This window comes from Papaver somniferum, unplaced genomic scaffold, assembly GCF_003573695.1.
Source record: "Papaver somniferum cultivar HN1 unplaced genomic scaffold, ASM357369v1 unplaced-scaffold_18, whole genome shotgun sequence".
Taxonomy (NCBI): domain Eukaryota; kingdom Viridiplantae; phylum Streptophyta; class Magnoliopsida; order Ranunculales; family Papaveraceae; genus Papaver; species Papaver somniferum.
In genome coordinates, this window is record NW_020627707.1 from 8159353 (window position 1) to 8176071 (window position 16719).

At 36.2% G+C, this 16719-nt stretch overlaps 1 protein-coding gene across 1 annotated transcript; it reads left to right on the top strand.

The window, feature by feature from the left end:
* The first annotated feature begins 13108 nt into the window (after window positions 1–13108).
* LOC113338040 lies at window positions 13109–14750 on the top strand. The gene is made up of 4 exons (XM_026583560.1): window positions 13109–13270; window positions 13357–13566; window positions 13716–13931; window positions 14062–14750. The coding sequence occupies exons 1-4, from the start codon at window positions 13268–13270 to the stop codon at window positions 14332–14334; spliced, it is 702 nt and encodes a 233-aa protein (XP_026439345.1). The 5' UTR covers window positions 13109–13267; the 3' UTR covers window positions 14335–14750.
* Window positions 14751–16719: the final 1969 nt, after the last annotated feature.

Genomic DNA, 16719 nt, shown 5'->3' on the forward strand with positions numbered 1-16719 from the left:
AGTGCAAACTCGTGTACAACAATTGGAATTTCGCATCAGGGTACTTCCTCATGTAGTCAATAAGTATGCCAACCAAGGAGATTCTTTAGTGCCTTCCAAGGTTCTGCATAGATAGCTAGGGTCTGGAGTATTGGTTTTGTGGGTACACCTCTGGTAAACCCTCCCGAGATTAACTCGGTCACTAGGGACACCTAGTGAGTTAGGATTTTATTTTTATTATTTTTGCTCGAGGACTAGCAAATAATAAGTTTGGGGGTATTTGATAAACGCATTTATGTGTCTATTTTGTTCTCAATGTTCTGTATTGTTAGACTTGATTAAATACTTATTGTGTTATTTTATGTTTTGTAGATGTTTTTGGAAAAATAAGCTCTTGCGGCGAAATTGGCTCGAAAAGTGGTGTTTTACACCCTAGGATAGATTATTAAAGACACCCCAGAAATGCACCGGAGGAACCCAGAAAAAGTGTTAGAAACACCCCAGAAAAATTACTAAAGGCACCCCAAGGGACATGTGTTATTCGGACTCCAGCAACGGATAAGGGGCGACCACTGGATAAGGGGTGACCTTCTTCACAAATTCAAAAAAATATTTTGGCGGGAAAATATTTGCTCTTCACTGGCAGATTTTCTCGATTGCATTTGGACGTGATTTTGTGCGATTCAATCGCTGAAACTTTGTGGAAAGATGTAATATATCATAACAGAGCTGGTATGGGTGATTGTTTCGACTGAATTTGGCTGGATAATCACGTGTAAGAAATCAGGGCAACACGGGTTTGAAAATGATATTCACGGATTTTCAGCAAGTTTGATGTGTGCTGCTCGTGTTTGGATAACACTTAGTCATTGAAGATGCGTGTAGAAGCTAAATAAGGGAGTATCAGAAGCTGTTTACGCGTGGAGAATCATTTCAGGGAAGAAAATATTCGGAAAATATTTTCTTTTAACACCGAGTAATGGAGGATCATGGAGAGTTAATGAGCGTGATTTCTTGTCGTTGTTGGGGTATAAATAGGTTCCCTGGGTGTCCTAGAAGGGGGGTCTAGAGGAGGTCCAGAGAAGCAGAAATCAAGAGTTGATGAAACTCTGTTTCTGCTGCTGCTGCTGCTAATGAAGAACACGAAGAACAGACTCGCAAGGACAGTCGTTTATCAACAGTGTCTAAGACGCACAGCCGTGGGTCGCAGTGCAGTCTAAACAGCAGCACTTGTCTTTTATCGTTCATTCTGTGACGCTTTTTGTGCGCCGCAGATTACAGTTTTACACCATTTTCTCCTTTTATCTCCATTGTAAACACCATTTGAGATATAAAAATATATTTTGAGCGTGTTTTCATCATGAGAAGCTAAAACCCGACACTGGGACGACGGAGGAGGCTGAATTTCATCCTTGGGGTAATTTATTTTATTCTTTTTTATGACTTTTGCATAAATCTAAAATTGAAATATGATTTGAATTAATTGGTTGTTATTTAGTTTGATGATGTATGCTTAGCTTAGTTGTTTTGATACATCATGCTTAGGACTTACAATAAATGTTTTAAGAATCTATCTTGGCAAAATTAGAGTCTATGTTAATTTTATTGAGTTTTAATTGTCAAAGAATATATGAATAAACCTTGTGTAGTGAATTCAGCCAAATCCTTAGTCCCAGTACCTCTCACCCATTGTTAATATTTTTGTATATATATTTTTATTAAATCTAAAAATTCCATTTCCTTCACAAGTCTGAAACGAATCCTATTTACTACAACCTCATCAAAAATCTGTATTCAAGGACTAGAAAGAATTTTGGTTCGGAATTTGTAACAACTGAGGATAAGCATGCAAAGAAGAAGCAGAAGGAAGATAAGTTGTTAACAAAGAACAACAAGTTTTGGAAAAATTACTTGAGTGGCGGAGAAAGCTGAAGAAAAGTTAAGAAAAGAGTACTTTGGAACTGGAAACTTAAGGCACGTACACACATTCATTTGTTGTTGTTTTTTTTTCATTCTACTATTCTTGTTTTTGTAAACGGACTGTTAAGTTTAAAATATGATGTATCTGGTTTCATCATGTTAAAAAATGAAACCTATGTGCTTGTCTGAAATTAGATGAACTTGTTTTAATGCACCGACTGCGTTTGGAAATCCAATAGAGGTGTATATATTACTGGAGAACACATCCAGCAACTTGTTTTCAATCAACCATTGGTGAACACTATTTTGGAGTTCAAAATCGCAAAATGGAGACAAATGTTTCAATCTGGCGGTGATACCAAAGGATACTTCAAGTCGATCTTTCTCAGCGCGCTTGCATGGGTAAAACCTGATATAAACATTTGAATCCTACATTTTAAAATGAATGAACTAAGGTCTACAATTTGTTTTCAGCTTGATGTCATTGCGGGAGGTGAGATGGAGGCGGCAAAGATGATACTTGTTGAACTGGATGATATTGATGTCGATACGCATCACTTGACATTTCACATTGCTTCACTATGACATCCATGACAGATCTTGGACACACTACAATTCTCTCCTAGGTTCTTCAGACTATTTAGAGGATGCTCAAATAATGGTGCAAAGAGTAAGTCAGCTCCTTAGTTGTTGCCTTGAAAGTAGTAGTTTGGATGACATTGTTTAAGTCGTCGTCAAATCAGATTGTCCACAACAGGGCGAAAGGTAGGTCGTTAACTCTTTGAACTAAAATTATAACATACAAACTGAAACTGAAACTAAAACGAAATTTGAACTGACATTACATATTCATTTGTCTTGAAGTCCTGATTCTTTAGTGTATGTTATCTACTTCATGGAATGGGCAATGACAAACGGTTACTCTTTTAATGGCAAAGAGACTCCAGTAGAGGAGATGAGCACAAGACGAATCGATCTCGCATATGAAATCCTCAGTGATGAGAATAGTTGCTGGAAAGTTAGATGTATTTAGGTTGTTTAAAAAATTTTTATCAATGTAGTTCATTTGGAAGTTTTTTTTTTGTTGAACTCTGCCTTTGCATACATTTATGATCTGGGATTCGTCTATATCTTAATTGCAGGTTAATTAAATATGATTTTTCTTTTTCTGAAAATTGCCTATACTTGAATTTTCTGATAGTTTTTAATATAATGTTGTGATGGAATATGCAGGATGAAACCAGAAATGATTACATTTTTTTGTCAGAATATACAAGATGTAACTGGTTTCATCCTGTATAAAACTATTTTCAGAGTTGCAGGTTGAAAATATTTTTTTTGTTAGAATATGAAGGATGAAACCAGTTTCGCCCATGCCAAAAATCTCATTTTTCTTCCAGTATACCCAGGATGAAACTGGTTACATCCTGTATAATTAAATTTTGCAGGATGAAACTGGTTACATCTTGTACAATTAAATTTGAATCTTCGCATACATTCAAATTTTATAATGAAAACCGAAGGGAATGTACAAATAAAAAAACAGCAGAAGACTATAAGATATATACTATAAAACTGAAGAGAAATACTTGAAAAATAATTCCACGAGATATGTTTTTATGAACAAAAAAACAATTCAAGGTAAATACTAGTTGCAAAAATATAATTCCAGGTAAATGAGTCTTAAATGTACAACAAGGGGCCGCAAAGAAGAATAAATTAATAAAGATATCATAGTAAGACGCTGAACAGAAGAAAGAAAATGTTCTTAAGCAGCTTCTTAACGTTTTTTTTTTGCGGGAGGATGAGGACATGTCGTCTTGTTATGACGTACCTGAGTATGGCAGTTACCGCACGTAATTGGTCTCTTGAAACTTGCGATACCAGTGTTAGGAGTCCGCTTCGTCTTCATCCTACCAGGTTTTTTTCCTATGACAATTGGTGGATACACGAGCTCTCCAGTGGAAATATCAATAGGCTTATCGTGATCAGGAATGGGCTTGATAGGACGATCATACGAAGCACGGAAGCTGAGAATGCTGAAATACGGATTAATGTACTCATAAAAATTGATGTTAGCTGAAACCATACACACAATAGCGTGATCACAAGGGAACTTCTCCGTAAACCAAACCCTACAGCTGCAGGAAAACTTCGCAAACTTTCCATCCTTTACTTCTCACTCCATGTCACCAGACTTGGTTATTATCCACTGAGCACCAACACGAATAGAAGCCTGCACTTTTTTCTCTAGCCTGGGACAAATGAATCATTTATACATCGCCCCCTTCGACTTCCTTTTACTCATCTAATCCATTATTTTAAGTCTAATCCATTTAAATACTGTTGCAATAGGCATACCTTTCGCAGTCCTAATCCAAGCGTTGAATGACTCTCCAATGTTTGAACACATGTCGCCATAACGACAAACTTCACAATGTGCATCGGATCAACATTCCAGTGGAAGATCACTCAAGAATTTGTGAAGACCACCCATATCATTCAACTTTTACATACCTTCACGAAAGCCTTCATGTGTTGATGAATAAAAACATTGTTTGAACAAATCCGTTGCAGCACCATGCTCTCCCTTTTTCTTGTTGGTCTTACTGCGGACATTGTTCTTCAAATGCTGGTAACAAAAACCATGATGGAAAGTTGGAAAAACATCACGAATCCCTTGTATCAAACCTTCATGGCGATCCGAAATAATAGTTAGTACGCGAGGACCCAAGATAGATTATAATTTATCCAAGAACCAATGCCAACTGTCAATAGTTTCACTTGAAACGATACCGTATTCCACAGGAAATATTCCTAGAGAAATAAAATAAACACAAAAAGAAAAAATCATTAAACTGACTGAAACTGCTATTGTGCAGGATCAAACCAGTTTCATTCTCTAATCTGACTTCACCAATTAAGGATAATCTAACATCAAAAAAAATTCTGAATTTCTTTCAAATTTATAATTTAATATCAAAAATGAATCTAAAATAGAAGATATACCATTATTCACATTCTTCCTGGTAGTCGCCATAAGACAACCCCTAAATTTTCCATTTAGGAAAGTTGCATCCAAGAACAATAACGGGCGACGATATTCGAAACCCGAGATGCAAGCATCGAAGGCTAAGAACAAACTCTTAAACTGGCCCCCTTCAATAACTAAATCAGCCCGACTTCCTGGATCGTTTTTCTTCACGGCTTCACACCACCAAACCAAGTCAGTGTATGATTTAGTGTCCTCGCCATACATTTCCTTCAAACATAATTATTTACCGTCATGCGCCTGATCGTAGCTCAATGTTAACCCATAATCACTTTTGAAATCATTAACAATATACCTGCATTTCTTGTCGGCATTCTGTTTGATCGGGTCAAATATCAAGCTCTTGACAAGTTCGCGCCTAACTGGGTCATCCTTTGTTCCGTCACTATAACCAGCACAACATGTATGTTCCCCATTATAGCTTTTGAGGAATAAATGACCCTTCATATTAGAAGTCTTCGGAGCTGCATGGAACCTCCAGTCGCATTTCAATTTCTCCTTGTAAAAACAATCCACAGTATACCGTTCTGGATTGCTATTGACGACTCTGACCTTGCGACCAAAAAAATGGTTATATTTTTTCAACAACAAGATGAGCTTAATCTCGTCCTCCATAAAAATCTTGACCAACACCTTTTATAATAAACTCTCATTCAGTGCCTTGCAAGATTTTTTAACTGACATCTTTCCATCGAATGCACGTTCTTGAGACATGGGGATATCTTGAGACGAAGAAAGTTCTTGAGAGGAAGGAATAAGTGACTGATCTGAGCTATTGTCTTTACCTAAAAGCAAATCCGTCATTGTAGGTTTACGATCAACTTTACTGCTGCTCGGAAGATGACAAGGAATAACCACTTGATTTGTAGTAGGGTCTGATGCTAAATGCAACGCGCTCATTGTAGGTTCACGAACAAAATCAGGAACACAAAGAGGAACACGTTCAAATAAACGAAGCTCTAATAAAGACAACTGCTTAACAATACACAATGATAAGAAAGATGAAGCTTCACATCACTGTCAACAACCATGCTTTTCCCCTCGTGGTCAAATACAAACTGAATTGAGTCTGGTGAAATATTATTCCAATAAGAACACACATGCGACTTCAATTCATCAACTGTTGACTTCATATTAACTTGGTATGGACATGCATCCGTATCCGGGATAACCACACAAAGAATATGAAGATCCATCTACAAGGAATATATAAACAACATTTATGAATCTGGATGTATTCAACTGAAAATAAAAAACAAAGACAAAACCAAATTAAACAAATAGGTTGACTAAAAATACAGGATGAAGCTAGTTTCATCCTGCTTTAAAAAACTGGAAAATAAATCAACTAGCCTAGCCTTCACCATCAGGTGCATTTAATACTGGTGTAAGACAAGCTAAACCATTGCAATAACCTAGTAGTTATAATAGTTCATTCGAGGATTCCAGACATCATGCTGAGTTCCGTAGAATTGTGACACTCATACCCATCATACCAGTTAGAGCTTTCTTCTATGCAAAAAAAGTAAGCCAATGCAATGACTGATGCTAGGACAATTCCTTACCCACAAAAGTAGTACATAAAAATACTAATTCAGTTCACATCCAAATTGAACAGACAAACTAATCACTGGAAATTCTAATATGAAACTGATCTCAGGAAACTAAGTACATGATGATATTATACCAAATTGAATACAATAACATAAGAAACACACATGATGATATTATACCAATTCAGTTCACATCCAAATAATGAAAAACCAAAATCACTTTAATCAATTTGGTTTGCATCTGTGTATATTGCATTGAAATAAATTACTAAACCCTAGAAAACATGATTCGGGACATAACAAATAATATCATCACGTTTAGAAGCACCAACTAAATCCAAAATTGGTTATTTGTAAAACCCTGGATAATCAAAATCAATAACTAAAACCAAAAATTAACAAAAATCCCATAATAAAAATTGCTAGAGAAACTTCATAATCGACAAACACAGAAATGCGTTACAACAATTAGACAAAAACCAAATCATAATTGGATCAATTGAAACTTCAAACTTACTGATTTGATGATATTAGATGATTTGAAAGTAGAGTATTCTAAACTTCGATTCAACAATCGTTAATCACCATGAAAATCTCTCTGAAAAAAAGGAATGAAGCTTGCAGGTGAGGAGAGAAAAAAGAAAGAAAAGAAGCTCGGAATATGCGTTTGTTGCTTCACAAAGAGAAAAAAAATCTGTTTGAAAAAAAAAGGTTTAAAAGGTTAAGGAGTATTTTAGGTAAAACGTATTATTTTATTTTATTTTATTTTTCCTCGGTGAAATATCCAGAATGGATAATTGAACAGTATTTTTTTGATTCTTGTCCATATAAACAGTATCAAAATCTACAAATCTATAGCTTTCATCATATCCGTACGTTGGGTCGGTTTTTGAAAAGTACACACGTGATATACGTGTTTCATCGACATTCATGAATCTAATCGGAAACTATTAACAAAGTTATAAGATCGAGAAACCAACTACCGAACCAACCAAACTAGACTCACGTGAGCACAATGGTACGTTCAAACGTGGACGGTCCGACTAGAAACGAGACAAATGCAGAAAAGGATTTGTTGCACTTTTCCTCTGAGTGCATCTTTGGTGAAGCTACAGTGCAAGGCTGCTGAGAGGGGTACAAAATTATTTGAGAATGTACCACAATACACTAAAGACAAAACATCCATTGTATTTAAGTTGGTACACTCCCAAGTAATTTGATACTCCTATTAGCAATCTTGTATGGATGGGGCGCTACATCACCATTTTTTCAGTTTTTTTGAGTCCCACATTGTTTCATGTTTTTAATTTTCCTACTTGTTCCCCGGTTAGTGTAATCTAAAAGGTGCGTAGTGGCTTAATAATAACATGAGAAATTGCATATTCTTCTTGACGACCACTCCCATGATGATCACAAAGTTAGAAGTTAGTTTGCATATCAAATTTTAAAATGAGTTCTATAAGTTAAAAGTTAACTTTATGCGTAGCAAAATAGTTTTGCTTATGACTTCTATTTTTGATTTCTATTTTTGGAGAAGCGGAAGTCATAAACGGATTTGTATTAAAACACGCTATTAACCTACTCCAGAGATTAGTTAGGCTCCTTAAGTGGCATGGGTAATCAGATTGTCATATACTTAGAGGGTCTTAATTAGGGGCGCAGCCAGTTTAAAAGGAGGGCGTGCAGTTGCACTTCTGCCAAACCGGCTCTCAAGCCTAAAATTTCAGGCGAAAAGTTTTAAGTACAGTTTCGTTTTCGGAAAATGGGTCATTTGTTCAAATATTTTTAAATCACGGTTCAAATGGACTAGTAAAAAATAGTTTGGGTGAAATGGCCAAAAAAAAAATTGCAGGATGAAACTGGATACATCATGTGTAAATTAAAAATAAGAAATTTTTTTTGAAAATGGGCACGATGAAATTGGTTACATCCTGCCTATTTTTACATTTTTGTCCATTTAAACAGTATCAAAATCTAATTATCCATTTCATCCAAAAATTGTTGATTTTGATCTTTTTAACCAAAAATGCTCTACTTCCCCTCCGTAAATTTTCTGGCTCTGCCCCCAGTTTTGGTATACTAGTATATCAGTATGTGTCAGCATTCACGTATATCTACAAAATAAATCTAACAGGATAACTTGGTACAGGTACCAGAAAATTGTCTTCATGGTATAATTACCTCCATTAATAGCTGCCCACTTTTAAACAGGTGCATCCAATCAACCTTTATTATCTTTTGTCCTCATCAATAAATCCTAATTCTTTTGAGGTTGTTATCCTAAATTCAGGATTCTCGTTACACCACTCATAATATAATAATCCTAATTAATCAGTGTGTTTGGTGTTATTAAGTTATTTCATGCCTAATTATTGTTGTCACCATTAAATTATCTCAAATCAAAACTTTAAATTAACACCTTAATTGAATTTGTCTCTCTGGTTGGTCGTTCCAAAGTAAGGTGAAGTGAACCACCAAAAATGCATTATTTTAAAATTGGGGATACGAAAATGACTTGCTCCTCCTAATTTATAATTGTAGATTAGGTAATAAGATTGAAAAGCTTAATGATAAATACGAACTTCTTTATTTGTTTGATTTTTAAACTTTTTGCTTGGATTTGTTATGAATTAAATATGAGCCAAGAGAGCTATGAATATGGACATTGTTGTTTTTTTCAGCAAGCCTTAACAGAAGAGAAAGGTCATTTATGCTATGTGGAGTGGGTGTGTTTTTATAGTATTTTAGAGCAACGGCAGTGGTACGAGTATAATCAAAGATCAAAAAAAAAACGATTAAATTTGAGTTCAGTTTGGTGTGTGACGCTATGGGTAGAAAACTAAATTTGGTCGAGCGTGTACTATACGTTCGCCTGGTGTGGGGCGTAAACTATACGTTCGCCCGATAAGATTCCAAAAAACAAAAACAAAAACAAAACAAAAAAAAATAAATGGGGCGGAGTTATAAAGCCCGCCCCATATAAAGTGAACAAAAATAAAGAGTGGGGTAGGCATAAACCCCGCCCCACCCAAAAGAAAAAAAAACCAAAAGAAAAATATATGGGGCGGAGGTATAAAGCACGCCTGGTGTGGGGCGGAGACTTTACGCCTGGTGTGGGGGCGTTAACTATACACCCCCTGGTGGTGGGGCGTTAACTATACGTTCGCTCGACTATATTTGGTTTTGGTCTTGGTCTTGGACTAAATATAGTCTGGAATTTTGTCTTTGATCCGAATTTTAATCGATAATCTGTCCGTTATGTCTCGTTTTTTGACCAAATATTTGGTTATACTCACCCACTGTAATTGCTCTTAGGATAGTATTCCAAAAGCAAAAGTATCCCATAGGGGAAGAAAAAACAGCCCCAGGTGTCTTGATCAGTTTCACAACAACACTGCTAAATATAGCTTCAAATCTTTCTGCTAAGTTTTGTGCATTGATTCATGCAACTGTTTTCTTTTAACACAGGAATTGGGGTGGACTACCCCAATCAATACCATTTCAGGATTGACCATCCCTTTCCGGCCATTCTCTCGTGTTATTTGGATATCACATAAAAAGTAATTTTTTGACTTAGTTAAATCGGATAACCAAAGATTAATTGGAAAATTTCCGGTTATCCTTTCGTATTGTTTGAATATCACATAAAAAATAACTTTTTGACTTGGTAATATCGGATAGTCAAACATTAATTTGAAAATTGAGCATCTTTTTTTATAAGAAAAAATAGGCAAGCTTAAGGGGAGTACAAACTTGAGCTAGTGGTATAAAGAGTACCGCTGACCCTATGATTAAAGTTCATACAAGCCAAAGCTAAGTTTAGAGAATTTAAGTTCCGAGGATAATTTTAAGGCCCACTAAAACAAAAGAAATGGTGTTGGCATTGCCATTTTCATCATCATTTTCTCTTCTGCTTCTCTCATGGTAACTGAGGTTGAATCTTCCTAACGCAGTGTGTTGGTAAAGCATGATGAGATGAACAAGAATTTCCATTTCAGCCTGGATTTCAACATTTGAGTACTGCATTTCTGTAGCCCAGTTGAAAGATAGATCAGTTCCTCTTGTTGCTCTCCGTTCTTTATTGTGTCCTGGATGTCCTCTATTCTTAATGTTGTTTCTTGCAAAATCCAAAAAGGTTAGTGCAGTGTAGTAGATAAGTGACTCATCCTCTTGGAGATGAAGGAAGAGGTATTTGGGGATTAATATCTTCATCTCTATTGTAGAAAACAATGTTATAAGAGCAGACATGTTGTTTAATGCTCATAGAGGTATGTCTGGCATTTAGCTGAGTGTGATTGAAGATAAAATCACACCTAACTTTCCAGATATACCAACATGCAGTATCATGAATATTGTCATTATTCGGAACCATTATTGTTTGAATCAAACGAAGAGTCGAACCAATCCATGAAGGTAGTGGTTGAATCAAATTCACCGTAATTTGCTGCAAATAGTTGACCTGACAGAGGTAGCCGCTGAACAATTTAAGAAAAGGTGAGTCATGATTTCTCCCCAATACTACATAGTTTGCAGCTGGGGTCAATGTAATGCAGGATGCTAGCCGTCTGTATATTTATAATGAGAAAATTTTTATTGACAAAAGCAATATCTATTCTTTAGATGACATCCCAATTCAGGGTTTGAGTATCAACACTATAAATATTGTCAATTTGTTTTTTGTAAAGAAATTTTGCAATGAACTTTCCGGAAGTTGTCATTTTCCAGTAAATTAAAATTAAAATAACTTACAAAAGCAGTTTTTTTTATATTTGCATCACCTTCGTAAAACAATTATTTCTGATTGCCAAATACGTTCTCAGACTCGATTCATTTCAAAAGCTCCTGTTTAAAAGAAAAGAATTTTTACTTCTTATCGCCAAACAAGCTCCCAGCCCCGATTCATTTCAAAACACTGACGGACCTACAGCTGGGCTAACCCGGGCTTTAGCCCAGGTAATCATCACAGCCCAACAACCTAAAAACAACCTAAAAATTGAAATGTTATACTGGGCCAAGGCTATTAGCGCACGTTGAGAAAACTTCTTGGGTCCGTCCCTGTTTCAAAAGCTCCTGTTTGAAAGATCGGCGTTCGTGATCGATATTGTTTAGGGCTTCCATCGGCACACCTTTTATCCCTTACAGTGTTGTTATTTATCAGGAGATCAAGTACTCGTGGGGACGTTCCTAGAAGTCAACCATGTGGTTGTTTGGCAATAGTTCACACAACTAGAAAAGACAAGTATATCGATGTCATCCGCGTGGTCGAGTTCCATGGTAGGTAAAAAAGTTGGCTAATGTGGAATTTTATACGTTAAAAAATGCTCGACATAATTGTTAAGTAACCTAGACTGTCATTCTATCCCGCCAATTATACGGTTAGTTAGGTACAAATCTGATGTCACATTTCATTATCATAAACTTAATCAAGATTAAATTATAGTAGCGTCATAAGATGCATTAGTTGATGTTTAATAATACAGGGATGCTATTCCACGCGCCAGTCTATGCCCTGTACTCGCCCAGCTGATATCGTGGCATTGGTGTGTACAAAACGACAGAAAAACTAAAGACCAAAGAAAGTCAAACTTCACTCTTTCAAAGTCAAGATTTTGCGTATTACGTTGTTGACTAGAGTGAAGCGGATCACACGATTCAGGACCGCAGGATTTGTCAAACTGCTGCTGCCAATTTGGAGCTTCTCTCAAACATTATGGAACAGAGTAACAAGAAGAAGATATGCTAGCTACCCATTAGCATTTACGAGTAAAAGAACTCTTTTTGGGTAATATCCTGGGTTAATTATCCTTACTAATGACACATTAAAGATAATTAATGACATTTTTATCACATTCAAAACAAAAAGTTTCATTTTTACTATCACAATGAAGATTCCAATGGAAACAGAGAGACATCAGAATAGTTTTAAGAAAAATGGTCAAAGTTGATCAGACCCGAAGAGGAAAAATAAAAGGTACTTTAGATTAATGATATCCAAGAAGAAATTATAAGAACTAATTCTGGAAGATTGAGTGAGATTAAGATAAGATGGTGATGAATTCCTCCTGCGTCCTCCAAGATGCTTCATGTGCTTTTCCTAACATGACCCCTCTCCTTCAAATCAGTTGTCATTTCGGCTAGAATTTCAGCTCTCTGGAGATTCCTCTGGCTTAGTCCGGACTCCGGAGCCGCAGGAGATACAAATATAATCATCAGAGAGTTCTGAAGAGCAATAGCATTTCTACAGAGTAAAAAAAGAAAGAAACTCCCACGTGAAATCTGGTTATTTTGCTTAAGTTGGGCATTCTGCCATTTTGGTCTGGACAGTGGACACGTAAGTAAGCCCAATAGCATTTCTAAACCGTTGAATTTTCCAATAAGAACTTTTTTTAGGAATTTAATTTAGTTTTTATTTTTAAAGGGAAGGAAATGAAAAGGCAAGGACTAGGTCGGTTCCTTGCAAATAACGTATCTTCCTTCAGGTTCGGTTCCCACTTAGGTTTGGATCTTTTATTCTCAGGTTCGGGTTTAAAGACTTTGACGAGGAGATAAGAACGACCCTACCCTTCTATCACACCACTATAAGAACTTTCATCACAGCCCCCAAACCCTTTCATTCTCTCTTTTCTTCTAAAAAAAAAAAAAACTCTCATTTTCTCTCTTCTCTGCAACTACTTTTCTCTCTTAAAACCTTCAATCTTTCAAACTGGCGATCGATAATCAAGAAACTGGAATCAAGGAAATCAAACCCAAGAACAGAAGAATCATGGTAAGTTTAAAAAAAAATACATTTTAATTTCTCAATAATGATTCCTTTTTGTTAATACTGTTCTTTGTTGTTTGAATTGATAACAGGGAGCTGGGGGACCTGATGAAGAAGATGGTGGGGGTGATAACAGATGGCCGCCATGGTTACGTCCTTTGTTGACAACAAATTTCTTTACTCAATGCAAGTTTCATGCTGATTCTCACAAGAGTGAATGCAATATGTATTGTCTTGATTGTATAAATGGTGCTCTCTGTTCTCTTTGTCTTGGGCACCATAAAGATCATCGTGCTATTCAGGTTTGTTTCTTCAATCTTCTTCCTACTTCTGCTTTAAATTGAATTTTGCCACTTGGGATTCGTCAAATTTCTTACCTTTTTTTTTAATGATTTTGTATTTTAATCTCTCAATTTAACTTCTAATTATTAGCTTGGTTTGTTTATTACAGATAAGGAGGTCATCATACCATGATGTGATTAGAGTTAATGAAATTCAGAAGGTATTGGACATTACTGGAGTTCAAACCTACATTATCAACAGTGCAAGAGTTGTATTCTTGAATGAACGTCCACAGCCTAGGCCTGGCAAAGGTGTCACTAATACTTGTGAAGTCTGTGAACGTAGTCTTCTTGATTCCTTCCGATTCTGTTCTCTGGGTTGCAAGGTAACAATCAATCCCAAAACCCCCCATTTCTCAACTGCAATTGCTTAATTTTCTTCATGGGTTTTGTTTGAATTTCAATGTGCTTTTCTCAATTGAATTGATTGATTGATTTGTTAATTTTTTAATTCAGATTGTTGGGACATCAAAGGATTTCTCAAAGAAGAAGAGGTCAGCTCCAGCTACGTCAGATTCAGAAGAATCATACACTAGTAGTTGCACTCACAGTCATCAACATCATCATCATCAGAATCATCATCATCACCAGCAGGCTGAGAAGATAAAAATCCAAAGCTTTACACCATCAACACCACCGCCAACAATGGTAAACTACAGAACTGCAAAAAGAAGAAAAGGAATTCCTCACAGAGCTCCAATGGGAGGAGGACTCATCGTTGAATACTAAGTGTCTACAAGTACTGAAAAGGAAAGTTAGTTTTTATTAATTGTTCACAAGTCCTCACGATACCTACTAAATACCACAATGTCCAATAGTGTTAGTGTATTTTGATGTTTAGCCCCCCCCTCCTTTTTGCAACACTTGAGCTTTTCACTCCAGAAGCCAGTGTTTGACAATAGGGTGTAAATATTAAATGTAGAAGCAAAAGTTTAATAATCAAGTTAGAAGGGGCAGAATGTGAAGTCAGTTCTAATGGAGGTACTTTATAGTAATAACAGTATACATAATAGTTTTGTATCTTTTGAAGGTGTGAAGTAAAATGTAAATATTTCTTCTGGATGTTAGAGAGATTATAGGGGGGAAATGTGTACTGATATATAAATAGAAATGAATAATAATAATGTCTATATTTATGGATGGATATGGAAATTTGTAATAAGTCTCTAATTTTGTGCGTATAGAACTGAAATTTCCATCTATTTGCTTTATTGATTTTGACTAGTTTCGAACAGACTTGTGAGGTACATATTTTTGGAGAAAACTGACGACATCATCCACTCATGTGGGGCCAGTTATTAGGCCGACTTGTGTGTACACGTGGCGGATGCTTTGTTGCCCACGAGGGAGATTGATAGATTCATTGAACAATCTTTCATAGCCGCCTTTCACGACGATTCGTTATACCCATAGCCGTCTTTCACGACGACTCCTAGGTTTCGCACGTGACAGTACATGTATTACCCTCTAATAGGAGGTAACTCCAAGCTTTTGGGAATCACCCGTGACCAGGATTCAGGATTATTTCGTTTTAGGTGGACAGTAATCGATGAACTGTAATGATCGTGAGTTATAAGCTTAATATAGCCTAATTTTATGATTGTTGTGGTTATTTGTAGCTAACTTTGAGGCTTGTGCTCATTTGCAACATGACTGCTGCATGGGGTTCCAAACTTCTTAGAGTTACTAGTCCAGACTCTAGGGACAAGAATTGTGTTGTTTTATGTAGAATAGATTGATAACTCCTGAGGCAGCCGTGAGTTACAGGCGGAGAATTTGGCTTAACCAAATATACTGTACATAGGCTCCAAGCGAATCAGAAACCCAACACAAACTTTAGAGATAAGGATGTGACAATATCTTAAACTGGTAAATATCTAACAACTTTAATTGAATTTGTTTTTTATGTGTAAACATGTACGATTTCTCTACTCCATAATATATATGATCTATATACAGGGATGGTGGAAGTGAATGGTGATGCAGTGATGGTGTCAAAGGAGCACACAAAAACTAAAGTTATAAAAGTGGAGCGGAATGTGGATATCTCACTCATCACCTTACAGAAAAGCCCCATCACTCAAAACTTTAGTATGCATAATGTTTTTCATTCCCATCCCTTCTTCTCTTCTTTGTTAAATATCTCCTTTTTCTTTCTTTCTCGCGTATATAAGTACTTCTTCTCCAATAATTGACTTTCCCCCCTCACTGAAATTCCGCCCACTTGTTGGCTAGTATAGTATATTGGTTCCATCTTTAATATGGACTACATACACGAATCAAGTATCCATCAAGTGGGAAATTTGTTTATTTGGAGGCGGGTCCCACACAAGTGTACGCATACATAAGCCATTAAGTCACTTGATTATTACTTAACCCTTATCTCCTGAGATAACTCTTAAACTCTGCTTTCATGCCCACAACACTACAATGCCTACTCCATCCATTTTCAAATACTTGATATCACTATAATACATTACATTGGTGAAGTTTCTTTCTAGCTAGGGATAAGTTGAACAGTGATCTTAGACTGCATCCAAACTTCTTCAAATGAGAATTTACTCGGCAATGACGAGGTTCGAGCCCCTATTTTAACAGTGGGATAGGAAATGGGAACATGATAGATTCTCATTAATAGAGTTTTTGAATGTTGAAGTCAGTGATCTAAATTCCAAATTCATCGGAACCAACATTTAAAACAAAATATTTTCGGAAAAAAAATATTTAAAAAATGAATAAATTTGCAGACTTCATTGGTCAATGGTCATTGGCGTTCACAATGTCGTCGTGCTTGGAAGTGGGCCCGGCCCGGGTGGATTAGTTCTGCCCACTCCACAAACCATGTAAGTTTCCATGATGCTCTTTCTAGAGATGACCAGGGACTTCAACACAATCACCAAGGACTCGTCTCTATTTCGAAAAGGGGCATGTTATTTGGTGTGAGTTTGTCTTTCTATGATGATGTACGAAGTTGTGGCGGTGGCATGTTCTTACTTGGGTAGACGCTTCTACATTTTGACACGTGAGTCGACATATTTTAAGATAATACCGGTTTTCCAGGTAAAATTATAGAGACATAAGAACATCCACAGTAGGCGAGTATAACCAAAAATT

What these genes read in the sequence shown, in the direction of transcription:
- LOC113338040 (XM_026583560.1), top strand. An exon ending in AAGATCATCGTGCTATTCAG is followed by an intron (nt 13,567 to 13,715) that starts GTTTGTTTCTTC and finishes TGTTTATTACAG; the next exon opens with ATAAGGAGGTCATCATACCA. An exon ending in TCTGTTCTCTGGGTTGCAAG is followed by an intron (nt 13,932 to 14,061) that starts GTAACAATCAAT and finishes TTTTTAATTCAG; the next exon opens with ATTGTTGGGACATCAAAGGA.